We start from the raw sequence: 26,033 nt of genomic DNA on the forward strand, positions 1-26,033 counted from the left end.
GACACGTTGTAAATTGTAGATCAGTTGTTTTTGGAGACGCGACACCCTCGTACTGCGGAGTATAAATACAAAAATAAATCTTATAAAAACACTTTGAAACGTTTATAATAGTATAGTAGTAGTCTATTATAATTAAATAGTATATGTGTTTCTAAACTATTACGGGAGGATGAAAGTATATAATTCTTTGTATTGCTGTTGTTGGTACTAGTAGGCATATTGATAGATTTATTGAAATTTGCATTAACAGTTTGTAGTTACTAGCTAACAAAAGAAAAAGCACTAAGAAGCAGCAGAAATGTTTTAAATAAATAAGAAATAATATACATGTTTTATTAAATGGTTCACACGATACAAATAAATCATAATGATGGCATGTATGCCATATTATATTTGTGGGGTTTATTATGCAAAAGTTGGTTTCAGGCAGAGCCATCGCTCTGGTTTCAGGATAGTGGAAGAATGGGAGAAGGCAAGGCTCTGGAGAAGGCGTAAACTACAAATGCGGTTCCCATAATCCTCTCTGGCTTCTCTCCTCCAATCATATTCCACCCCGAGATAACAAACACTGGTGACATTTTTTCCTCTCCGCCATTTCGTTAATCGTTAGCTTCTGGGGTGTAAACGCCGCTCTTCTGCAACAAACAGTAGTCCTGTGAATGGTGTTATTAGTTGTATACATTTTTAAAGTAATTTAGGCCTACGCAAGTTGCTATAAACAGAAACGGAGTGTGTGAAAGGAACATTTCAGCTCACATTTTAAAACCGCAAGAAGAAACAAACGGAAACTGCGCAAGAAGATGTCGACTGAAAAGGCCGATGGTACTCCAGAGAAAACAGGCCCGGCCCTGGTGCAGCCAGCCAAGCACCAAGGGTAACTAACGACGAGACACTGATTCATTCATTCAACCTTTCTTTGTTAGCATGTGCTAGCCAGGTGCTAGCTCGCTAATCAGCTATCCAGCTATATTACTTATTGGCTACATTTTAATTATTAAATACCTCGCACGAACCTCTTTCGCGCGACAGATGACCCTTTCGCAAGCCATTTCTTAATTTCAAAATGCGCCATTTTAGTTTAGTAAATACATTGGTCGTACTTTGGAATCCACGTTAGTCACATTGGCCACGATGATGAGTTAATTAAAACCCGGTAACTGGACATATAGTTAAGGATGAATTCATAGATTTAATTTATATAACACTTTATTACAAATTGGAACAAATGTTTAATTTAATTCTAGCTAGTGTTTGGGCCCGCCTATTTGTTGGACAAAGAAATCTACTCCGCATTATAATATACGATATAAATCTGACCATGGTTTATTCTGCAACAGTAACCCTTGCTAAATTCTACATTCTCATCGATATTGACTTAAAATCCAACTATTTTTTCCCCTTTTTTTTTACACAGCGAGATGAATGGAAAGCCCGGCATTAAGCAGGACTCTGCGGGGGGGCGGAAGGAAAGGCCCCAGAAGAGAGGCGGTGGCGGGCGCTTTGAACCCTATCATGGACATGGAAATGTGAACAAAAGATACCGAGTGTTTGTCAGCAACATCCCCTACGATGTGAAATGGCAAGCACTCAAAGACCTAATGAAAGAAAAAGGTAACGTCTCAACATAAGAATTGTACTTATTGTACAACTATGGTCTTTGTAAAAGACGCATCTTCATTGGTCATTGTGAAGGATCACTTTGGCTCGCTTTGAAGGGTTTTTGGGAAATTTGCTCATGGACTCGAGGTGTACAATGTGGCATGAGTCCTATGGGAATTGGCTGGAGAGAAAAAGAATGGGAGGAGTCCTCAAGTCGAGAGGCATGTGTCTGGTGACTCTGGTCATCTTACCATAGTTTAAAGATTTGTAGTGCTGGGAACATGGATTTTTAGACATCTGTTATTTCCTCTTATCATTACCAAAGCCCATATGGTTCATATGACGTTGAAGTTGTACAAGATATTACACAAATGTACAAATTCAATAGCTTGTGACACTGAATGGTGAAACGAATGAAAGGATGGGCCTACATCCTCATCGACTGTGATTCGATCATCGATCGTGATTTTGCCCAGAGGCAATGAATTGCTTTCAGGTGCATTATGCCAGCATTTAGTAAAACTCTGATCACAATCTTGGAGATGTTCCAATTGGAGACAGTTTTGAGACCTTCATGTAACAATTGAATTTCCGTATGGAGCCTATTGTCCATCAACTTGGATAAAATGTAGAATTTATGACTGTTGTTTATTCAGACTACATTGTTAGAAGTTGCACAGCTAAATGGCTTGGGCAAGCTTCAGATGTATCAAAAGCAATGCCTCAAATTGGCATCTGCTTTAATGTGATGAAGCATGTGTTAAGAGGTTACCAATTCATTTTCAGTACTTCGTACTGATTTTATAATATTTGACTGTGGCTATAAATTGCATTTTCTTTTTTAGGTTTGAACCTTGACGTGGCAAATGTTTTCTCAGCAGATCTCCATGTTGTGCCAAACTGACGTGTGTTCGGGAATTCTTGGGGTACAGGTCTACAAAATGAAGCAGCTTCTTGCGTCCTGTCCTTGTAGCTAGAGGTGTAGCCAGTGATGTCCCTTTTCATTGAACAGACACATTATCAAGATTCTAGAGCTACGGCGTGGCTATGGTCGATGTGGCATACAAAATCAGATTCACTGTATTTCAGAGATGAACAGCTTTTTGTAGATATCATAGTCTGCCCTTTGCTAGTGTAGATGAACGCCTACAGACAATGGGCAAATGTATTGGTGCATTAGCCTGTGGTTTCCAATGGCAATATTTGACAAAAAGCGGGTTGATATGAGTTGAAGCATTGAATGTGCTTTTCTAACTTGAAAATGCCAACAGGTTAATTATTTCCTGCATAGAAGATGGTTTTTGATGGCAATATCAAATAGGAGGGCTGATAGCTACTTAAGAGTTGTTGTCCTCAATCTATTGCCAGAAGATATGGTTTTCGATGGCAATATCCAAATGGGAGGGCTGATGGCTACTTAAGAGTTGTTGTCCTCAATCTATTGCTGGTGTTTCTGGATTCCAACAGGGACAGGCTAAGAAGTCTTCATTTTGTTCTATAAGATGCAAGCTTGCATTTTGTAGACCTGTACCAGATTGTGCTGCTACTGCTGCTGAGGTGCTGGGGGAAGGCTCAGGACTGTCAGTCCGAGCTCACTGTCACCGGCCAGCCCCACTTGTGTTTCTGCTCTAAATCCCCATTGTTCTCTCGGCTTCTCTCCCTTGGTGTGTGTCGTCTCTGGGATCTGATTTGTAGTGGGTGAGGTAACGTACGTGGAACACTTAATGGACGCAGAAGGCAAATCAAGGGTAAGTGCAAAAACGCATAATAAAAACTATGAATTAAGCTAGACAAATCTTTGTCTGCTTGGGTTTCTTTATTTACTTTCATTGTTGGGGGGAGTGTGTCAGATGGTGACACTGAGGAGTGTTTGGTGTCGTCCTTGGCACTGACGGATGGGTCGGTGCTTAATTATACAGGTTTTCAGGGTTCCTAGCCGGTCCTGTGGGATTGCTGTAGCTTATAATGTCCCTGTGGTTGCTGAACGTATAGTATAAATGTGGTCCAGTCCGCAATCGGTTGAAACATGGCTGTTAGATTGTTGTTAAATGTAATGCCTTCCTTAGAATTGGTTTAATGGGCAAGATCTTTCCAATATCTTGTTGTAGGGAATCCCCTTTTCTTTGTGGATTTTCTGACTTTTGAAGTCGGAAAATACTTTTAGTGGTTTAAGAATCACCACGCTCTCTGGAATTTGTAAGTGTCTGATGCGGATTGTGAGATCCGAAAATGTCTAATATTGAAGGCTAAATTTCAAAGCCTTACAAATGAATGTTTGTGCATGATACTCAATTATTCAAAAATACTCAACTGCCAATTGAAGTGTTCCATGTCTCGCTTTTACTAATTTTCTTTTCTCTTCAAATCTTCTTTGGGCTATTACCTTGTCTTCAATCAAAAAAGGGATGCGCGTAAGTAGTATGGACACACGTACAAACTAAACTAGGAATACACTTTTTTATGTCACCTTTTAACATTACATTTACTCGTACACAAACATTCAACAGAAAATCATAAACACAAAAGCTGGTAGTTCATTACAACATACCAGGCTGTTAACACTGGACTTTTCTTTCCTTTACAGTGTTGTTGAGTTTAGGACTGAGGAGCTGATGAAGAAAGCTGTGGAGAAGGTCAACAAACACAACTGCAATGGACGTCCTTTGAAAGTCAAAGAGGTAGACCAAGCCATGAGTCATAATGAACTATGAAACCAATGTGGAATGTGAATTTGGTCTACTGTTTCTGTTGCATTTCACTAAATCCTTGTGTAAATCCCATGTGCCACAGGACCCTGATGGTATCATTGCCCAGAGGGAAGTGCACAAGGCCGGAGGACCTGGGGGTGGAGGACCTGCTGGAGGCCATGGTGGCATGGGGGGTATGGGTGGAGGCATGGGTGGCATGGGACATATGGATCGTAATATGGGGGGCATGAACATGGACCGCAATATGGGGGGCATGGACCGCAATATGGGGGGCATGGACCGCATGGGCGGCGGCATGAACATGGAACGTAATATGGGGGGCATGGACCGCATGGGCGGCGGCATGAACATGGACCGTAATATGGGGGGCATGGACCGCATGGGCCCTGGGCCTGGCCCTGGTGGCCCAACGGTCAATATCCCTCCCAGCCTGATGAACAACCCCAACATTCCCAACGAGATCATCCATGGCCTGCAGGCTGGCAAAATCGGCAGCACAGTCTTTGTGGCTAACGTAAGTGGCCCCATGTTTCGGATATAAAAAAATGTTCCCACAAGTGTTTCAGGAATATTATGCAATATATTGTATTGTATATCTAGAGAGGAACAGTGCATTTAGAGACAGAATGTTACCATTTTGATGTTCCAGATTTAAGCCTAACTTGTAATGTGAACATCTAACTAACCAGATCTGTCTGGCCTATTGTTTATAGCTGGACTACAAAGTGGGCTGGAAGAAACTGAAGGAGGTGTTCAGCATGGCAGGCATGGTGGTGAGGACGGACATCCTTGAGGACAAGGATGGGAAGAGCAGAGGCATGGGTACAGTCACCTTCGATATGCCCATCGAAGCGGTCCAGGCTGTCTGTATCCTTTTTGGAAAATATAATATTAGTGGGGATTGATGGTGTTAAGTGACTCAGAGATGCAAACTTTGTTACCTCATCGGCTCGTTAGAATTTGTTGATTTTAACTTAATTGTGTTTGACAAATTTTCATATATTTAATATGACTATTAAATGATTTGTTTTCGTTTACAATAACAGTAGGCACTATGTGCACAACTCCTTCAGTAGTGGTCCCACTGGTCCATTGCGCTTTTAGTATTTACTCTCCTCAACTTCACTAAAAGAATATTTGTGCCTCACTGATTTGCTTGAATATGACAAGAGCCTCCGGTTTTGAGTGAAAAAGAAAACATTCGTTTGACATAGTTAGCATGCAGGCACTTATTTATCCACATTGTTCTCACCTAAAATCTTTTGAAACCTTTTTTGAAATGTCTTGTGCGTTTCCTTAACTACTTCTTCTTAGCCATGTTCAATGGTCAGTTGCTGTTCAACAGGGTCATGCATGTTAAACTGGTAAGTTGCTTCAGCCTATACTATACGTTAAAAATCAACGGATGAGCTTTTTTTGTCACCCAAATCCGCCCGTTATCCGACCGCATTAATTAATCCAATTTATATATCCGCAACCACCCGAAATCCTCTGCAGGGAAGCAAAAGTGTATACAGTAGTATAGCCAATCTACAAGCTCACAACGAGTCGCTGGCTCGCTGCTACGCATTGTGAGCTTGTAGATCGGCTATTTATAAGGTGTGTCACTCACCACTGCCGACAGTTACGCGGTTGTATATACCCATTTCCATGGCAACAATGCTGCCGTCCGTTGCACGGTCTTGCATCGCAACGAACGTCTTCATGTGGCATATCCAAGTCCAACCCTCGCTCCCATGCAGTCCCATGGCACCGAGTCCCACGCCAAACTTATATTCTTCCCTTTTGTTTCAGTTAGTTGTAAGTTTCTTTCACACTCTCAGCTGCCACTCTAGGCTCTACACTGTTGTTGTGGTCCTTCCTTAGCCAATATAGGCGTCTAATTTGTGCCTGATGGAAAATATGCCGAGATTTTGTGCCTTTTAAAAACTATTATAAGACTATAGATGGATATCATTAATTTAGTTATAAATCCTATAGATAGATGCCATTAATTTATTCCCAGCATTATTTCACCCGTGGTTTATCCGATATGAATTCATAATATATTGAATTGACCCTAATCCACCCTAAACTGTGGTTCACCCGCAGCTAAATCCGCCACCCGCTGGTCTCTACTATACGTACCTTTTTAAGCTATGTTTACATGATCTGATCATTATTTCAATATGTTTTGTCATTTTCAGGATGAGAAGTCCATGCCCAACAACAACAACAAAGACTTTGGACCACCTGAGAGACCAGCTGCTCTTCCCCGTGAGTAAAATATAAAACAAAACAAAATTTACTTAATCAGGATAAAAATCCTAGAAATCCATTGCCTTGACTGATGGAGATGTTCTACTCCCATAATCTGCTCTCTTCCAGGTGGCCTGAGTGGTATTGGTCTGGGCCTGGGGCCTGGCGGCCAGCCCATTGATGCTACACAAATCAACAGAGGACCAGGGGGTGGTGGAGGACCAGCAGGCATGGGCAACATGGGCCCCGGAGGTAATGGCATTGCATGTGTTAAAAAGGTTATATAAAACCTTGTTTTTTTGCTATGGCAATGGCTAATCACAGTTGGCTGTTTTGACTTGTAGGTATGGATGCACTTGGCTTTGGAAACGTAGGAGGTCGCATGGGAGGTGTGTGATTTTATGCATTATCCATAGGTCTCATTAAACATTGTAAACATCTTTATGCACCAATTAAAAGCCTCCACTTGTCTTCAAAGGCAAATGGATAGCTTGTATCATTGCTTCTTTCTGTTTTATTTTATGAACCATTTAATTTTTAACTGCTGATAATTTTGTGCCTTTATTTTTGTATTTTTTGCTGTGTTGTATTGCACTTTGAGTTGCATTCTTATGCACGAAGTGTTGCATAAATGATACAGCTGTGGTAGTTTTTTTTTTTTTTTTGCTTTTCTTAATGCATCCATCATACGCTCTTCAGGCATGGACAATTTTGGTGGGATGAACAACATGGGCGACCGCTTCGGACCCTCTGGAATGGGCAGAACAAATGGTAAGAAAAAACTAAGCACGTATTCTTCAGCGAGCGTGGAACATTTTCCCGTTTTGCTGATCTCTTCTAATGGTTTAATCCCTTCCATTGTCAGAGATGGACCGTGGAAATGGTGGTGCTTTTGAAAGGGAGTTTGGTCGAAATGAAATGGGCATGTCTCGCAATAATTTTGGAGAGTCCTTTGAAAGAGGAATGGGTTAGTACTTTCAGGATTTTGATAATTTAAAAAAATTCCCCTGGCGTGTCTCATAAGGTCTGGTGTTCATTGTGACTTGGTCCCATTATGTGATATCTTTGCTTGTCTCTTGTTTTTGTTCTTAACTCCGCAATCTTGTAGGAAACTCCATGGGTGTGGACCGCATGGGTGCTGGAATGGACCGCCTGGGAGGAGCTGGCATGGACCGTATAGCAGGGATGGGCATGGATAGGATGGACCGCGCGTCCGAGCTGGACAGGCTGGGTACTGGCTTTGACCGAATGGGCTCGGGGATGGACCGGCTGGGGCCCAGTATGGACAGGCTTGGTTCCGGCGCGGACCGTATGGGCTCCAGCATGGACCGCCTCGGCCCAACTGGGTTCGAACGCCTAGGCCCGTCCAGTTTGGAGCGCATGAGTGGCGGCCTCGACTTCAACTCCCCTGTGGGCATGGACCGCATGGGCAACAGCGGCCTCGACAGGATGGGGAACAACTTTGACCGCATGGGCTCTGCTGGCGGCCTCGACCGATTCCCGTCTGGAGGACTCGACCGAATGGGTGCCAACATGGACCGGATGGGAGGCGGTGCCGGTGTTGGTGGCCAGTTTGATCGTCCTGCTGATCTGGACGGTAGAGGCTTTGGGGGCAATTCCTTCGGAGGAGCTGCAGCTGGAGGCCCTGGAGCTGGCAACCCTAGGAAGGGCTGCCAGATCTTTGTCAGAAATGTGAGTGTCTCATACAAGACATCTATGATTTCAATCTTTTGATTGCGTTTTACAATAACTTTACAGATGGGATTCAAATTGACCTGAATGTACTTTTTTTTCCAGCTGCCCTTTGACTTCACCTGGAAGATGCTGAAGGATACCTTCAACACATGTGGTAAGATTTGTTGTTATTTCTGATTTAACCGTCTGCCTGCCTGCCATTTGTGACAGTTACAAATACTAGTTATAAATAGTTATAAATATTCATCAAAATACTTTTAACCACATTATCTCCATCTACCTACTACAGGGATGGTCCAGTATGCAGACATCAAGATGGAGAATGGGAAGTCCAAGGGCTGTGGTGTGGTCCGCTTTGATTGCCCTGAGACAGCTGAGCGTGCCTGCCGGAGTATGAATGGCTATAGGCTGAATGGGAGAGAGATCGACGTTAGGATTGATAGGAATGCATAAGCTATCTTGTGTGTACGTTTGACGTGTCGTCATAGCTTTGATATCCAAGCGCCCTGTCTGTTGAATGACCTTTATAATTATTTTGTTACTTTATTAGGCATTTGTAACGGTGCAGTTGTGTTTTTTTAGATATTGTTCGATGTTTAATTTTTTTAGTCAAAGTTTTAGTTTACTTTATTTCTTTTACATCATGCTTCACCTATCATTGGGTTTGACCTGTAAGGTGTTTTTGATAAATAAAATGTGAAAATCTGGAAATTCTTGGTTTCTGTTGTCATTTCAAGAATGAAGAGGTTTATTTTTCATACAGGTACAAGCATCAAAATAAATGCACAAAGTGTATATGTATAATATATATCTCCCCCTCGCATCATTTATCTTGGAACTGAAAGATCTACAGATATATCCCTTTCATGCCCTTATGAAGATCCCTGATGTCCTCCATGTAGTAGTACTGACTTGACTTCCTCCAATTCTCTGCTACAAGTACTGTGATACTTCTGTTCTGCACTATTACCTGACTGGGTAGGTTGTGGCATAAGCATAACTGGACTAGAGGGGCATGCATTGGCCTAAAAGTGTGAAATTGTTTCTCGTGTAGAAGGATTTACCTGATGTGATTGCCTTATATTTCACCTTAAAATAAAAGGTAATTTTATTTGTCTTTCTGTACGTTATTGTGGCTGGACTTGGTCGGAGCTAGGGAATTAGTTTAGATTATGTCAGGTCGGAACAAGTTAATGAACATGACCCATTAGGAGAGCCCTTTTACGCAACATGAGCTTTTCATGCTGTGTGTACAATACCAAGCCCCTCCCACTCGTACGTCAGAAGGTCATCACCGGAAAAGGTCACACATTGTATCTAGCAAGATGGCGACCTCCTTGTGCCAGTGTTATCAGGTGAGTTTATATTAACCACTGTTAAATTATGTCTCCAAAAACCTTTACTACAATTGCACATTTGGCAAAATTGGCATTGACTATGCAGAGACGTGTATGCATCAAACGTCTTGTTCCACAATATTGATACGAGCCTTTTCTGACAAAAAGGCTAAGCTAGCTTGCTAACGTCTGAATGGAATGAGCTCCAAGCTGGATTTGATGCATGGAAAACAACCAGGAAAATGTCTGAGCAAAATCTATATGCGTGTTCATGTTGGAGTCTAGTCCTGGATTTCTTGTCTTAATGAATATTTTCACTTCCATCTGTAACCAATTGGACCAGAATATCTTTGATTGATTGAATACTTTATGTCTATATTAGACCTAAATGTGAACAAGCATGGTAGTACAGTCACATACTTGGGCTAAAATAATCAAAAAGCCCTGGGGACTCCCATTTTCTAACACAAATGACACAATCTAGTGTGTAGTTTAATTGTATGCATACATATGTGTCCTCATAACAAACTGTAAAGGAAGTTGGCTGGTAGTCTAGTGTAGACACTTCTGAGAGTCATGACCCACTGTGCTGTGTAGACTACACAGCAGACAGCACAGTGGGTCAGGAGTCAGGACCTTTGTTGGTCACTTTATTTGGTGTTTCCTACATTTTGTTTCTAATATTTCAAAACATTTACAAAAATAAATCTTTCATGAATTGAAAACAATTCTATGATTTTTTCCCCCCAGTAATTTCAGGAAGAATAAGAAATTCCATAAATTAGACGAATGAGACGAATAACAGTAAGTCCACACTAATTATCCATAATGTATAAATGATGGATTAGGGGTCAGGACAGATAGGCCTTTTCGGGGAGGGGTCAGACTAAATTATGGACCTAGACTGTTATTCGTCTCAACTGATCAATTGTTTAAGAAGTAGTGAAAATAGCTCATCTATAAGCTCGTAGCTAACTTGTAGATCTGCTATTTTCACTAGTTTGGGTACAATTTCAAATTTCTGTTTTGGGTCACGGGCCTGAAGGTTTGGGAACCGCTGGTCTACAGTATTTGAGTGAGGTTTAATCTATCTTCTTCACTAGATATGTATCAGAAGAGCTTTGCTGGTATCCAGCCCCTACTTGCTCCTCCACAACAGACCTCATGCCTACAGGATATGTGGGTCCCTTACAAATTCTTCACAGGTAGTTGATTGCATTTTGATTTTTCACCCATGACATTCCTCCTTTTTCTTAGAGTACCGGTAGTTCACTCCTAAAACGACCCCTTTCCCTATGCGTCAGGCATTCACCCTGTGATGGCTTGAGTACAAGTACCATACAATCTCCATTTGTAGAACATTAATTTATGGTGAATGAAGTGATCCGCACACACCAAGGCTGCAGTTCAAAAAAATATATATTTCATTTTGAACAGGGAACAAACGTTTCGGCTATCCAGCCTTCATCAGTGAAGGCTGGATAGCCGAAACGTTTGTTCACTGTGGCGCGTGTGCTTGTTAACACGTTCCTCACTTGTGCATGTCACGGTTTGAACTGGAACTGAATAAAATAAAATAAAATGTTTTTAGCATAAAGCAATTGTTTTGGAAGGAAAGAGCATACAACTGGACACATAACACTTGGATTACACTCTGTGTGTTTAAAATTAACTAAAGTTTTGCTGTTTTTAACCTTGGACCCCCCCCCCCCCCCCCTCCTTTTCAACTATTCACAGTTTTTGAATTATTTATTCACTGTAAGTGTAAAGGAATGATGTAGAAAGGAAAATTTAATTATCCTCCTTAAATTAAATTATCCTCCTTGTGTGCAAGCTGTCATGGGGTGTGTGAGTATTAAGTCATTTGGGGAGTGAAATACTCCTTCAATAACATTTCATCAAGAGACCCACTGCCAGATAACAAATTCAAGCTGCTTCAACACACTATTGTACTAAAACGTGTCGTTAACTCATATTCATGTAGGTACGGTATTCGTCAGAAGGTGGAGGCAAGAGGAAAGGTTTCCTGGGAGGGTTTATGGATAACCTGAAGCAGGAGCTTAACAAGAACAAGGACATGAAGGAGAACATCAAGAAGTTCCGGGAAGAGGCCAAAAAACTAGACGAATCGGACGCGCTGACACAAGCTCGGAAAAAATATGTTAGTGTTTGGCTACTTTCCAGAACCTCTGTAGCAGTCAGTTATTCTGTGATTAAAAAATTGGGCTTTTAAAAAAAATCTGAGATGCATTATTTGTGCCGTGCTGTGTTCATCTGTCTTATCTTCGAACCCTTACATCTTTTTTTTCTGTCAGAAATCTATTGAGTCAGAAACTGTGAAGACCTCCGAGGTCCTTAAGAAAAGATTGGGGGACCTCTCAGACACTGTCAAAGAGGTATGTGGAAACGTTATAAGTTCAAATCATCATCTTATACATTTGTTTACATGCTTAATGGGAGGAAGTCCCATTATCTGAGTGGTGTGTATGTATGTTTGCAGGGTCTTGAGGAGGTTAGTCGTTCAGACATTGGAAAGAAGATCAAGGAAGGAGTGGAGGGAGCAGCCAAGAGCTCAGCAGAGTCTATATCCAAGCGTGGAGAGATGCTGGGAAAGACTGGGGCATTTAAAGCAATATCACAAGTAGGTTGCAGTTTTAAGGGTTTAGTTGCCCTGCTTATTAACCAACTATGAAGCTTTTAGACAACATGAAATTGTAACAAATTAAAATGTGTTACAATCATAGACCAATCATAGACATTAAAGTGTAGTGTGTTGAAACCCCTTTCGACTTCAAAGCCTCTTACTTTGCTAGCTAGGGGACCAAAGACAACTGTAGTCTTGCTTTGACAGGCAGCCCATACAGCCCAGTCTGTATTTGGATACTTCAATAAAATTATATTATATGTGCATATTGGAAAAATAAGAGAATGTGTATTACGTCTCCTTTTACTTTCGATTATTACTTTTACTTACCGATTATTTTACAAAGTTATATCATTCAAATGTAGTGTTTATTCATATGCTTGTCTGCCGGGCTCTTATTGAATTAAATGCATTCCGTCAGGGCTCCAATTTGCCTCGCAGTATAAACTTGATTTATATAGGACCTTTCATGGCATAAATGCAGCGCAAAGTACTTTACAGGTCAAGAAACAAGCAAAGACATAAAATAATAAAAGAAAAGGCAAAACTGAGTACATGTATGAATAACACAGATTTAAAATAAATTAAAAAACCTCAACAAAAAGCAAGAGTGAAGAAATAGGTCTTGAGCTGTGCTTTAAAGATGTCTACGGAAGCTGCCTGTTAAAAGTGTAGTGGGAGGTTATTCCTAAAAAAATAAAGTATCAAGTAGTAAAAGTATAAAATCTATCCTAAAAACAACACCGGGAGCCAATATTGTGAGGCTGAAACTGGAGTAATGTGCGTTGCGTAACATAGCACAACATAACGTTATCTCTCCTTTACAGTCTTCTACCAGTGATGTCTGATACTCAATATGGTAGCAAGGCAACATAAAAAGTCCTGTTATTAATTTTAGTACAATAATATTTATAGTCCGTAGGAGAACGAGTGACTGACTGGGTTGGTAACAAGCACTCCCTCGACATCACACTGCGGAACACTGCAACTTCTTTGTCTTTAAAGTACTGCATATAATGTTATTGGTTTTATTTTTGTTTTTTCCCACAGGGCATGGAGAGTGTAAAGAAAGAGATCGATGACCTTGGTCATACTGGTCCCTACCGGCCCCCTTCCAGACTCAGAAAGAGGAGTGAGTTCTCTTCCAAGGGTGCAGATGACGACAGTAGAGTGTTTGAAGCCAACGAGTAAGTGAACACCCTCCATTCTTCTGCCATGACACTAAAACACCCCATTATGTGAAAGCTTGATCACAGGTCCTTGAAGCGTTTTTTTCTCCCAGTACTTTCACCAGTGAGTGACATCAGTGGTGAAAGTACTGGGTGCTAGACCGCGCTGCTAGACCGCGACGGATGCGCGCCGTCTCAAGCGAACTTGATTCATGAGAGACACCACCGATCGAGCTAAAGCGAGCGAGTTGCCGTGTCGAACGTTGCGATGATACGTGGCTGCATTGTGCTAAGAAAGAGGCGGAGATCCGCTTCTACTCTGAGGCGAGATATTATTTTGTATTAATGTTAGTGCTGAAAAACTGGTGTTGAGGACAAGGTTTGTTGATGCGAAGGGGACAACGTTGTCAGTGCAGCATTACACAACACTGGGAACACATTCAGGACTGATATCCAGAACTGTCTGGACGAGGAGCTGTCCAGTGAACTTGACTTTCAGCAGCTCGTCACATGAAAGATCAATGCGTTGTTGCAGTTTTCAGCACAGTTTTCTTCAAATTCAGCATGGTTAGTGCTGCTGTAATCGACTTGGCCTAAGCTCTTGTTTATTTATGATCAGTCGAGCACCGATCACAAATATCTCAGTAGACTACACATTGGAACTCACAAATATACAAATATACATGCACCAGGATATAGTGAGATGTGTATTGTACTGTCTGTCGGCCTGAGTTGATGAAGGGGTGAGACATGGCAAATACACACAGCCTGTATGTTAATAACGAATGACACTGCTGTGTGTGTGTGTGTGTGTGTGTGTGTGTGTGTGTGTGTGTGTGTGTGTGTGTGTGTGTGTGTGTGTGTGTGTGTCTGTGTCTGTGTCTGTGTCTGTGTCTGTGTGTCTGTGTCTGTGTGTCTGTCTGTACTCCAGGGAAGCCATGGGTGTTGTGCTCCACAAAGACTCTAAATGGTATCAGCAGTGGAAGGACTTCAAAGACAATAATGCTGTCTTCAACAGTAAGCAACATGTGACTATTCTGTATTGAGTGTTTAAATTGTCTACTTATAGTAGTATGTATTAAGTATTAATGTGCCTGCCAAAAAAGTAGTTTTGCATTTTATATTTTTCATGCTGCAGTTATAGGTTTGACCAATAGATGGTGCTGTGGAATATGTCATAGACTTGTCATCAGTCAGTTTTGTAGGGAAATAAGCAGGTGTACTGTATGCAAAATCAGAATCCCTCAGCAAATTGATGGCTACTTTTGGAAGTATTGAATACATTCCAGGTCAGTGGGCAAACACCAGGCTGATTTGGGTTATCTAATATTATGTAAGACTCCAGCATAAGTATAACTTGAATACAATTGTTTATATGCTTTTAAACCATGCATGTTCATATACAGTATTTATGAACGGTAGAATCATCTGTGTGAATCTATCCATTGGTAATGCTGAGTGTGTGCAAAGGGACACATAATATTTGTACACTCTGTGAGGTAAATTAATACATATTTCACTGTACATAGGCAATGCATGTATAAAGTCTGTTTTATTTAAGGACTTTGTAACCTTGGAGACTGAGAGACTTGGCTAATGAGTAGCAGCTAACAAGTGTCAGACCAGGGGGTTCCTCCTGGGACTGGTGGAGAGGAACAGGGAGGCCGTTTTGAAACAGATGCCTCAGAATGTTGATGTGTTTCATCCCACTCTGGCTGCGCTCAAGTGTTGTGCAAGCCAAGCAATTATGCATTACTTAAAAAGATTGTTGGAGATGAATCATTTTTGGACGGCAAATAAAATCACATTAGAAATGACATTGCGCAAATTCAACACAATCACCAGTTGCCACAATATTGAGTTCCACTGCTGTCATGGCATCATCAGCACTTAACTCTAGTCTTGAATACATTGTGGATTCTAGTTCTGTGGAACGTCTGTGTGTGAGTACTGAGTTGGTGGGTGTGTGTATTGTCAGGGCAAATGTCAGAAACTTACTGTTAGTCATCCATCACTCCAGAGAGAAGCAATGCTGTTCCCATTCATTCAAATCAAATCAACCTTTATTTATATAGCCCATTTCACACAACCGAAATAGACCACGGTGCTTCACAGTAGAAAAAGTAAACATGGTAAAAAATTACATCAAGAAAATAATAAAAGAAAAGAAGAATACGTGACCATTAAAGTCAGACAACATTAATTAACTCTTTCCCCCCCCCCCCCCAGGCACGTATATATACGGACGCCGATGCTAGGTGGCGTCATATCCCAGGTCCGTATATATACGTACCATAACGTATACTCCGTCTATATAATGGTTGAAGCTTATGGAAGCTTTTAACATTGGTCCGGTTCCTATAGCAACGCCCCACCGTTCCAACTACGGGATTGCAAATATAATCTCAGTGCAAACCAGTTGGAAGGAGGATTTTCAAACCTCTATAAATCGGACTCCAGGATCGCTGTCCTTGGTGGATTTTCTGCCATCCACATTTCAGATTTAATTTGTGCCTTTGTACCGCGACGCTGCTGCCATGTAAAAGCTTCTGACGAAAGGTAAACAGTGTGTACTTGTTCCAATGATACTAGAGTGTGTGTGGGGGGCGGGAGGGCGAGCAAACTCCGTCTTTTAACACAATCATTCCCGGGATTCCTTCAAAATAGGAGCTCTGGGGTGCCGGAAAGACATTGCCGCTTTTACTCTGAGAGCTAATCTGTTTGTCAAATTTGAAATTACAGTCAAATATGACTCCAAGGTTTTTTGCGCTCGTGTGATATTGGAGGTGAAGGGGCCCAGGGTGTTGACAGGAAAGGTGGGGTTATGACCACAGATGATGATCTCGGTTTTAATGTCATTTAGATGTAGGAAGTTTGCGTCCATCCAAGTTATTATATCATCTAGACGGGAGTTATTGCTGTTGGATGTGAGAGGCATGTAGATTTGGACGTCCTCAGCGTAGCAGTGGAAGGATATATCGTGTTTCAAACCTAAAACTCCAGATTTTCACAGAGGCCATGGCCATCTCATTTTCATCATCATTTTCAAACACGTTTGATATTTTTCTTGATGAGAAATGATTACAAGGAGACGGATCTTCAGTGAAAGAGACGGCAACTGCCGGTCAAAACAGGCTGCTTGTCAATATGTGCCTAGAACACGACTGTCTGACTATAACGTTTCTTGTCCTCCCAGACATATCAAAACCCTTAGTCCATTGCCACTGCAAGTTTAACAGGCTCTGTTGTTTACATCTGATTCCACGTGTGATCACAGCACGTCGAGGTGCTCCAGCAAGCCCGATAATCATATTATCCTGTTGATTAAGATTGCAAAAGTCATGTAGTGTGAGCCCAGCATTACTGTACTGTAGTGTAGTTACTCTCGGTCTGTTTGTTTATCCTCTGTCAATCACTCTTTGTGTGTATATTTCTCTCTGCCCATTCAGGATTCTTTGAGATGAAGATGAAATATGACGAGAGTGACAACGCCCTCATCAGAGCATCACGTGCTGTCACTGAGAAGATGACTGACATCTTAGGTAACGACACAATTCTGATCTCCCACTCTAAAGGCCCACGCATACTCCAGTTGTAGGTGATTAGCTACTCACCACAATGGTTGGGAAAACTACAACATGACGTCACTTAAGCCGCAATGATATGTGACTCACCACTCACCCCAACACATCTTTCTGTTTTTACTAACCGACATCAAGCTGATAAGGTGATCACTTTTCCGGGTTCAATTCTGTGAAGTTTCTCAGAAAGACATCAGGCTGTCTTTCATAAACCTCTTTCAGAAGGCCTTTTCAAAATCGGCCTCAGATCTAAATGGTTTAATAAATACTACAAAAATAACTCCAAACTCTCTAAAACATTGATTTGGCTTAACCATTTTTCAACCTAATGTCATATAATTGGAACTCACTAATGCTCATTATAAGATGGCACCATTTCTGCCTACTCACTCTGTGTCTCGAAAGAGTCTGTCAAGAAACCTGCACAGTAACAAGTGCTCCTTTTAAAGGAGCATTCAGTGATTTGGGTGATTTGGAAAACCACCCAGTCCGCCCCGGTAACAAAATGTGCACATGCACGCTCTACATGATGATGATCTATGATTGGAGGAAGGCCCCTCTCATCCTGATTGGATGAAGGCTTTGCCACCTGCCACCAAAACTGAAACTAGGGTTTTTTGACCCCAGGGGCTCACTGGGGACAGGGAGGAACTCCTTATATGGTCAGCACACTCTATCGTAGGGAGGATTATCCAGAAAAAAAGAAAAAATAAGTGATATTTGAATTAAGTCAAATCACTGAATATACCTTTTAATGCCACTGTGTAAAAACAGTCAGTCAAGTAACTGCAACATTGCCTGTTCCATTCCATTTTGGGTCTTTCCCTATACCTTGTTTTACTGTAATTCTTCACAGTCCTGCTTAAATGAAACAATAATGTCATCTTCATCTGTGTGGATGTGTGATTAGGTGGACTGTTCTCCAAGACAGAGATGTCCGAGGTCCTGACTGAGATTCTGAAAATAGACCCATCCTTTGATAAGGATACCTTCCTCAGACAGTGTGAACATGACATAATCCCTAATGTACTGGAGGTATGTGCACATTGCTGCTAACATTGTATTACATAACTACATTATATACAGTACATTTATCATTTATGCGCTGTAGGGTCACATCATCTGTCAGTTCCGCTTAGAAATCAGAAGCAAGTGGTCAAGACAGTCATAGACTGACTTTCATGTTCAAATCATAGCATTGCAGATAATATAATGTTGCCTGTCTGTCTGTAACATGCACTTAAAGGACCACTTCACCACTTTTCAACATATCTTCATATAATAGGTCCTCACTAATAATCATGAAGAAATGGCCCAATGTTCTTCTACTCGGTCTGTGTCTCATAGGAGGGCTGTGGACAGTTCAGAAACCGTCCTCCAGTGACATCATCAATGGGGAATACAAGCTAATAGAAACAGCAGGCTTTCTAGTCCTGAAAAGTTGCAATGCGTAAATGGAAGCCATCGTTCTCACGATAATGAAAATCTAAACATTTTTGTTAAAAGAAATCTTGTTTAAAAAAAAGAATCTGCCTAATGATGATGTCACTGGAGGACGGTTTCTAAACTGCCCCCAGCCCTCCATTTTTTCATGATTATTAGTGAGGACCTATTAAAGATAGGTTGAAAAGTGGTGAAGTGGTCCTTTAGTTTGTACCACTCCAAGCCCACGGAAATCTGGACAAAAACATCCAATCAACATTAAATAAATAAATTAAGGCATTTCCATTTAAATGCAGTGCACCACTGCACCCACCCTCTTATTTTTGGATTACCTCACAATCCCATTACCAAAGAGCAACTTCCCAGCACTACTACATTATGCTGCATTCTCATGGGATCAGGCAAGCCGTAGACGGCAAACTGGAAGTCATTTTAGTGGACGGGAGCAGGACGGTAAACAGAACAGAACAGGACGGCCCGGCAGCCAGAACCGGCGACGGTAACGGCAGACGGCATCAATGTTACAATATTTAATCTTTTTACCATTCCGTCCAGCAGGTTTTTGCCGTTTGCCGTCTACCGCTTGCCTGATTCCTTGTGAATGCAGCATTAGCCCTTTATCGCAAGGACAACACAAGAGACGGTCACGGCCACACAGCCAACTCAAGGTACGGCCACGGAGCCGACTTGGGGACCCAACACAAGGACAACACAAGAGACGGTCACGGCCACACAGCCAACTCAAGGTACGGCCACGGAGCCGACTTGGGGACCCAACGCAGCTCCTCCAAGGAAAACAAACAAATTAACGGAGCTGAACGTGAATCCCCCCACCGCCCACCCCTTTTTTTCCCTCACTGTATATGTTTCTTTTCCCTTTTTACTTCCTTTATGATGAATTCCTGTTCTGTCTATAGAAGTGTCTATTTGTACGTCTCTAAATGTTTTGATGATTTGAACATGGTGGACCCTATTGGAAACAAGTGTAATGCTTAATTGGGTCGTCCACTCACAGTTAACAGCCTTTGTATTGAGTTTGTGCTTGAAATGTACTGTAATTCTGCAAACTGTTAATAAATTCTTCAATCAATCAATCAATCAATCTCTCCTCTAACTTTAACTAAGACTGTGTGATTTGTTCTGCAGGCCATGATCAGAGGGGAGCTGGAGGTTCTGAAGGACTGGAGCTACGAGGCGGTACGACCTCTTTAAGTCACTGTCTATCTGATCAGAATGCAGAAGAAACTAAAACTGCAAAAATGAAATCACTGGAATCTCAGGATACTGCTATTATTCCTTGGAGTACTGTTGCTGAATGCAACTTTTCCATCCATGGATGGGGTTTCTTGTTGTTAGAAAAGTTGCCCTCTCTCATTTCTCTTTCCCTCTGTGCCTGTCCCTGGTGGGCCTGTAGACGTACAGCCAGTTAGCCCACCCCATCCAGCAAGCCAAGGCCATGGGGCTACAGTTCCGCTCCAAGATTCTGGACATTGACAATATTGACGTGAGTTGACCCAGACTGGCAAGCCTTTACACACTCAATGCGTCTTTCTTTCTTTCTCTTTCTTTCTTTCTTTCTTTCTTTCCATGCGATTCATTCCAAGAACAACTTTTTTTAGTACATCATTATGTGGCGATAAAATGACACAATTCTTACTCGTAAAGAGGTAAAAATGTCACCTTGAATTAAGACGTCAACCTGCCTCATCAACTATAGTTGATTTTTGATTCTCACTGGCAATTTGTATGTTTTTTCGTCATGGCCTTGGTGTGTAAAGACGTTTACTGTCGAAGGAGATTGCTCTTTATCAGCTCTGTGATTTTGCGGTCAAAAGAATGATAGTTGAACTTTCTAAAGCTGTTTGCAGTAATAGACAGCTGAATGCATATGAAAATGGGTATCGTTGAAATATATTTTTTCAGTTGGCCATGGGGAAGATGATGGAGCAGGGGCCAGTTCTGATCATCACGTTCCAAGCCCAGCTTGTCATGGTGATCTGCAACACTAAAGGAGAGGTGGTGGAGGGAGACCCGGTACGTTACAACTGCACTGTGAAATCCTGATTGTTAATTTGACCTCAGAGTGTATAACTGATGTGTATAAGTGTGCGTGTGCGTGTGTGTGTGTGTGTGCGTGTGCGTGCGCTATCTTTCCTCTCATTCCCTGTCTCTGTTCTCTCCTTCCTTGTATTTATTTATTGCTTCTTTAGTGTGAGTTGAGGAACAGGCCGAGCTGCGCATCACTACTGTATACACTTATGTACTGTATACAAAACATTGTTGAAGACGACCTCGGGCTATCTCTGCTAATGGCTAGAATTAGACTGGTATGGTCCTTATAAGACCTGGAAAATCAGACGGTGTCCATTGGGGACACCTGAGGGACACCAGAGATTTGTGGCGCTTGTGAGGTATCTTTTCAGCACCAGGCAGTTGGCTCAGTGCTAAGATGAAAAGAACATGGTGTTGTGGATTAATGGTGTATGTACCCTCTGTGCTTTATGAGCCGGATCTAAACTACAGACTCTGTCTTTAAAGACAGTTGTTTCTCCCATGCACAGCTCCACTCCTCCCCTCTCTGTCCTTCTCCTCGCCTCACCCCTGACACATAATCAGTTTCCTCTCAAAGCTCTTTTGATTATGGATGCTCATGGGCTATCTGGGTACTTGTACGGTCCAGGTAATTCAGTATTAGTTTATACCTGTCGGTATTACAGAGACATCCTTGTTATTCTTCAGGCTGTTGACAGCAAAGTACAGCCAACCATGTAGAAGTTGACGATGCTGGCGGGGGTGGGTGAATTTACAAGGCCAGTGTTGGCTGTCTTGTTTTGTGTGGATACCTCCTGCCGTCAGTCAGGACGGCAAAAGTCACTACTCATCTTCTGCCGTAGTCTGAAAACTCATGTTCAACCCCATCTCCTAGCTGCTAGGACCTAGCATATTCAGTACTTAACAATAACAACATTAACTCGTATAGTGCCGTTCAAGAGATGCAAGGATGCTTTACATCAGCAAATACTTTTGATGCTAATTGTTATCTCTGCATCTGCAGTTGTTGACTAGATAGATGCTATCTATGTATGTACTGTATGATAATGTTACACAGTAGCTGCTGCATGTTGTATACTACCAAGGTTGAAGTCTAATCATCTAGATTTGAGCCTAGTTACTTACTTTGTAGCATTTTCCTTCTCGTCAGCAATTGTTTTCTTAGTAGCTTAATTCCTTGTCCATATTATACCTGTTGTTGGTTGATCCCGTTCATGCCACTTTGACCGTGCACTTTGCTCTGGATAAGAGCTTGTCTACTGAATGCCTAAATTGTGTTTTTTTCTTTTCACCAGTCTATATGATGTATAGTGATTAAGTAGAATTGAAGAGCGAAATGTGTTTGTTCTCAGGACAAGGTGCTGAGGATGATGTATGTGTGGGCTCTGTGTCGAGACCAGGAGGAACTCAACCCCAATGTGTTTGTTCTCAGGACAAGGTGCTGAGGATGATGTATGTGTGGGCGCTGTGTTTGTTCTCAGGACAAGGTGCTGAGGATGATGTATGTGTGGGCTCTGTGTCGAGACCAGGAGGAACTCAACCCCATTGTGTTTGTTCTCAGGACAAGGTGCTGAGGGTGATGTATGTGTGGGCTCTGTGTCGAGACCAGGAGGAACTCAACCCCATTGTGTTTGTTCTCAGGACAAGGTGCTGAGGATGATGTATGTGTGGGCTCTGTGTCGAGACCAGGAGGAACTCAACCCCATTGTGTTTGTTCTCAGGACAAGGTGCTGAGGATGATGTATGTGTGGGCTCTGTGTCGAGACCAGGAGGAACTCAACCCCAATGTGTTTGTTCTCAGGACAAGGTGCTGAGGATGATGTATGTGTGGGCTCTGTGTCGAGACCAGGAGGAACTCAACCCCAACGCTGCCTGGAGACTACTGGACATCTCGGCCTCCAGCACTGAGCAGATCCTCTAAAGCTCAATCTATACTTCATCGTATGACATTGACGCTAGTAGCTAGAAATAACACATCTATAGCTAACATCGTTAGCTTGTTGATCGGTTCCTTTTGGCAAGCGACACCATTGTGCGATGGAGTTTAAATTAGGCATATGACTCTTTTTTAAAAAGACATTAAAACACAGACACATTTTGGGATGCAATAATCCCCAGCGATTATATCTGGAAACGGATCTGTCCAAGGCTTGGAATGAGGAAGGGGAGAGGAAGGCCGTGGATGGATAGAGCATGAAGGACCAGCGGTCATGGGCTCAATTGCCAAGGAAGCATCAAAATAGAGTGTTGCTGCTAATTATCAGCTGCCCAACATATTCCCGCAACACTGGCTCTGGGTTTCTCTTGTGGTCGTGGACAGCCCGGCAGGCTGCTATGGGCAGGTTGCAAGCTGCTGTTCCCCAGTATAGACAACCCAGTCATTCCACTGTTTGACACTAGGGGGTGATAGATTACTCTTCTCCATCGTCTGATTCTCCCCTACTGTTTGTTTACCCGTTTACTTATTCTGGTGCAGAACAGTCCAAAGTGTTTGTTTGTTTGTTTCTGACATGAGGTTGAAGATTCCTTTGTACTCCCCCTTTTCTACTCCTAATTTACTTCCTTGGTAAAATATCAGGGCTTTCTGTCTTTCATGCACATTTCTGATGGCTTTCAAAAGATGCAAAGTGTAAAATGAGTACATAACTAAGCCCCTGACGTGGCTGGAGCCGGCTGTAATGGTGTTAGTTTCACAATGAGGTGATGGACTTTAAAATTACCTCCCTCTCTGTCAAACCCTGTCTTGGATAATAGTGGCCTTGTGACCCATGTTTGTATGATAATAGTCCAGTGTAATTGTAAACTTAACAAAGTATATTTATTCTGAAATAAAAGGAAATTTCAGATTTTAAGACATTGTTGTTGTGGGACATTTGAATGAAACCATGCCCCTTCAAGTATTTAAGCTTAAGGAATTTGGGAATATAACATGAAGGGCAGGCTCAAATTGTTTCATTAATGCCCAATTAAGTGCGGTTTCAATGTGACCTACATCCTTTCCTATGGGAAAATGTTAATTTGCAGATGATTTGCTTTTCTTTTTTTTCATAGCAGAAATGGAACACTTAATTTTAGTAAGTATTGAATAACATTCAGGTAACATTCAATTTGCTTTGAGTAAAATGCAATATCCTCTGTGAATGTAATGGTGGCAGCATGGATGAAATTGTGAATTAGACTTTGGAATCTTTTTTTCACTTTTCTTTAGAGGTTGATGTGTACAACCAACAATAAGAGGATCACTGCTCTGGGTTCAAATACTGTATGTCCATGTCAACCAAATGGAACTCAATTCACTTGTAGTGTTCAGTCTTGTCAATGTGAAGACAATGTGCCCTGATGTGGTACTACTCATCAAATTATCATTGACATTCCTACTTGTGCCACGGCCAGCTAGACTAGAGTGTATATATAGGCTATGTGCAGGTAGCGTATACAGTAACATCCAGAGTACATTTAATAATGAAATGTGTCTTTTTTAACTCTAAAATGGACTCTTATGTGATCTATTCTTACACTTAAACACTAGCTTTTGCATTCACAAAGCATTATGTTTAACATGGGGGGTAATGATGAGGTTGTGTACACTGTAAAATCTCTTGTGTGCAAATAGACCACCCACTAGATTTGTCCGTGTAGTGACTTAATGGTCCGTTTCACCGACTGACTGTAGAAGTAATTTGACCATGTTATGTGCCAATATCTCCATTGTTTCGTCTTTATCTGTTATGTGGTCCAGTGCAGTGGTTCTCAAACTCTCTTCATTTTAAGGGCACCCGAAATTAAATCATTTTGTGCCAGGAACCCTCATAAGAGAACATTTGTCAGCCAAATAATGTAATGCGGCTAGAAGTGTTTATACTTAATTTAGCTGGGGAACCCCTGGAATGCCCTCATGGACACCGTGGGGTTCATTGGACCTCACTTTGAGAACCTGTGGTCCACTGTGATGGGGACACATGCCCTACATGTGTCTACATGTTCTTTAATAAACTTGGCGTGTGTGGGCTAAAATTGCCTTCCGCAACACCTCTGAAAGGAATGTCTTATGTGGGCTTATCAACAAATTTACTGTAAGCTATGAATGAGTTAAGACTAGAGTCAAGACAACATGGAGATACACAGACCACATTACTACAACTCACATATATAGATATTGAGGTACCGTCTATTTTTAGCTGAAGATTAAAATGTTGACTGATTTGTACACAAGCTCTATCCCGTGAATAAATAAATAATTATTTTTATAATTAAAATGCAAGAGCTTCAACCAGGATGGCAATTCTGTTCTTTATACACTGCTGAATATTTACAATACATTATATAATTCTTGAAGCACCAAAGAAGTAATTTTATGCTTGAAATTCTCAGTACCCCCTTCCTCCCCCCCCAAATTAAGTAAGACTTTAATATCCACCATTTGGAAAAAATGTGATGCCTGACTAATTGCTGGAATGAAAATAACTCATTGAGTGGTACTGCACGTAATAATGTATTTAAAAAACGTTCAGCATTTAATTGACAAATTAATAGTAAAATTGTCCCCCCTAAACTAAACCCTTCACTTGTTACCTGAGTGTTACAAAGGGAATGGAATCTGTCAGTTGTGCACGTCTGTCTTCCCCCGTAGAGCCACAATTTGATCAAATCACTCCTTGCTTGCACTCACAATGGGTCTATATGACTCTCCTAAGCTGCTTGACAAACCGAGGTTACAGTCAGTCAGAGGTACAGAAGGTATATAGAATCCACAAACGGTGCTCTGTGAATTCAGATGGGCCTTCTCTTGCATGGCTGGATTGATTATGCTGGCCTTGGAACAGTAAGGGGCATGTTGTGGAGAGCCTGATGAGCAAGCCTGTGTACATTGATTCATACATGGAGGTGTGTGTGTGTGTGTGTGTGTGTGTGTGTGTGTGTGTGTGTGTGTGTGTGTGTGTGTGTGTGTGTGTGTGTGTGTGTGTGTGTGTGTGTGTGTGTGTGTGTGTGTGTGTGTGTGTGTGTGTGTGTGTGTGTGTGTGTGTGTGTGTGTGTGTGTGTGTGTGTGTGTGTGTGTGTGTGTGTGTGTGTGTGTGTGTGTGTGTGTGTGTGGTAGGTAGGTATACGATTCCAGGGTTGTCAAGGATGATGGATCCCCTCGGCTGGTATTGGTAAGCTACGCTGAGGCAGCAGCTCCTCAGGGTACAGTAGCTCCCCCATTGCTCAGGATGCACCCCCTCAACACACACACACACACACAGGAAATGGCAGGGATATGGTGAGAGTATAGGGTATGCGAGTGACATCATCGTACCTGGAAGTTATGCAGGAACGCCCACTGAGTGGCAAAAAACTACTTTCTGGCCTTGACAGCCCATTCATTCAAACAGAAAAGTCCTGTAGGGGCAGCGGTGGCCGAACGGTTTGCGGAGCGGTCTTGTTATCGGAAGGTCGCCAGTTCGAATCCCCGGACCGGCACGTTAAAATTACCACCGCTGAAGTGCCCCTGAGCAAGGCATTGAACCCCTACCATGAAATGTTCTATGAGCAGGGTCTGGCTGTAAACAAGCATCTCGAGCTTAGTCCAT

At 42.0% G+C, this 26,033-nt stretch overlaps 2 protein-coding genes across 6 annotated transcripts; both read left to right on the plus strand.

Annotated features, from left to right (window-relative positions):
• Positions 1 to 523: 523 nt before the first annotated feature.
• hnrnpm (heterogeneous nuclear ribonucleoprotein M) lies at positions 524 to 8,951 on the plus strand. 4 transcript variants are annotated; one of them, XM_079506056.1, is made up of 16 exons: positions 524 to 874; positions 1,415 to 1,611; positions 3,295 to 3,347; positions 4,003 to 4,010; positions 4,184 to 4,277; positions 4,390 to 4,821; positions 5,021 to 5,174; positions 5,622 to 5,671; positions 6,494 to 6,563; positions 6,675 to 6,797; positions 6,890 to 6,934; positions 7,245 to 7,316; positions 7,411 to 7,512; positions 7,654 to 8,237; positions 8,343 to 8,394; positions 8,530 to 8,951. In XM_079506056.1, the coding sequence occupies exons 1-16, from the start codon at positions 801 to 803 to the stop codon at positions 8,691 to 8,693; spliced, it is 2,274 nt and encodes a 757-aa protein (XP_079362182.1). In that variant the 5' UTR covers positions 524 to 800; the 3' UTR covers positions 8,694 to 8,951. The 4 variants fall into 4 exon arrangements, with proteins under 4 accessions (XP_079362182.1, XP_079362180.1, XP_079362181.1 ...); XM_079506054.1 differs by lacking the exons at positions 524 to 874; positions 1,415 to 1,611; positions 3,295 to 3,347; positions 7,411 to 7,512 and having other exon boundaries at positions 3,460 to 4,010; XM_079506053.1 differs by lacking the exons at positions 524 to 874; positions 1,415 to 1,611; positions 3,295 to 3,347; positions 6,890 to 6,934 and having other exon boundaries at positions 3,468 to 4,010.
• Positions 8,952 to 9,504: 553 nt separating this feature from the next.
• On the plus strand, positions 9,505 to 24,504 carry timm44 (translocase of inner mitochondrial membrane 44 homolog (yeast)). Of its 2 annotated transcripts, XM_079504975.1 has the most exons (14): positions 9,560 to 9,595; positions 10,328 to 10,381; positions 10,681 to 10,782; positions 11,562 to 11,738; positions 11,893 to 11,973; positions 12,078 to 12,218; positions 13,272 to 13,408; positions 14,322 to 14,407; positions 16,840 to 16,932; positions 17,882 to 18,006; positions 19,561 to 19,611; positions 19,829 to 19,918; positions 20,338 to 20,448; positions 22,268 to 24,504. In XM_079504975.1, the coding sequence occupies exons 2-14, from the start codon at positions 10,367 to 10,369 to the stop codon at positions 22,385 to 22,387; spliced, it is 1,329 nt and encodes a 442-aa protein (XP_079361101.1). In that variant the 5' UTR covers positions 9,560 to 9,595; positions 10,328 to 10,366; the 3' UTR covers positions 22,388 to 24,504. The 2 variants fall into 2 exon arrangements, with proteins under 2 accessions (XP_079361100.1, XP_079361101.1); XM_079504974.1 differs by lacking the exon at positions 10,328 to 10,381 and having other exon boundaries at positions 9,505 to 9,595.
• The last annotated feature ends 1,529 nt before the right edge of the window (positions 24,505 to 26,033 follow it).

Source organism: Electrona antarctica, assembly GCF_951216825.1.
Source record: "Electrona antarctica genome assembly, chromosome: 7".
NCBI lineage: Eukaryota > Metazoa > Chordata > Actinopteri > Myctophiformes > Myctophidae > Electrona > Electrona antarctica.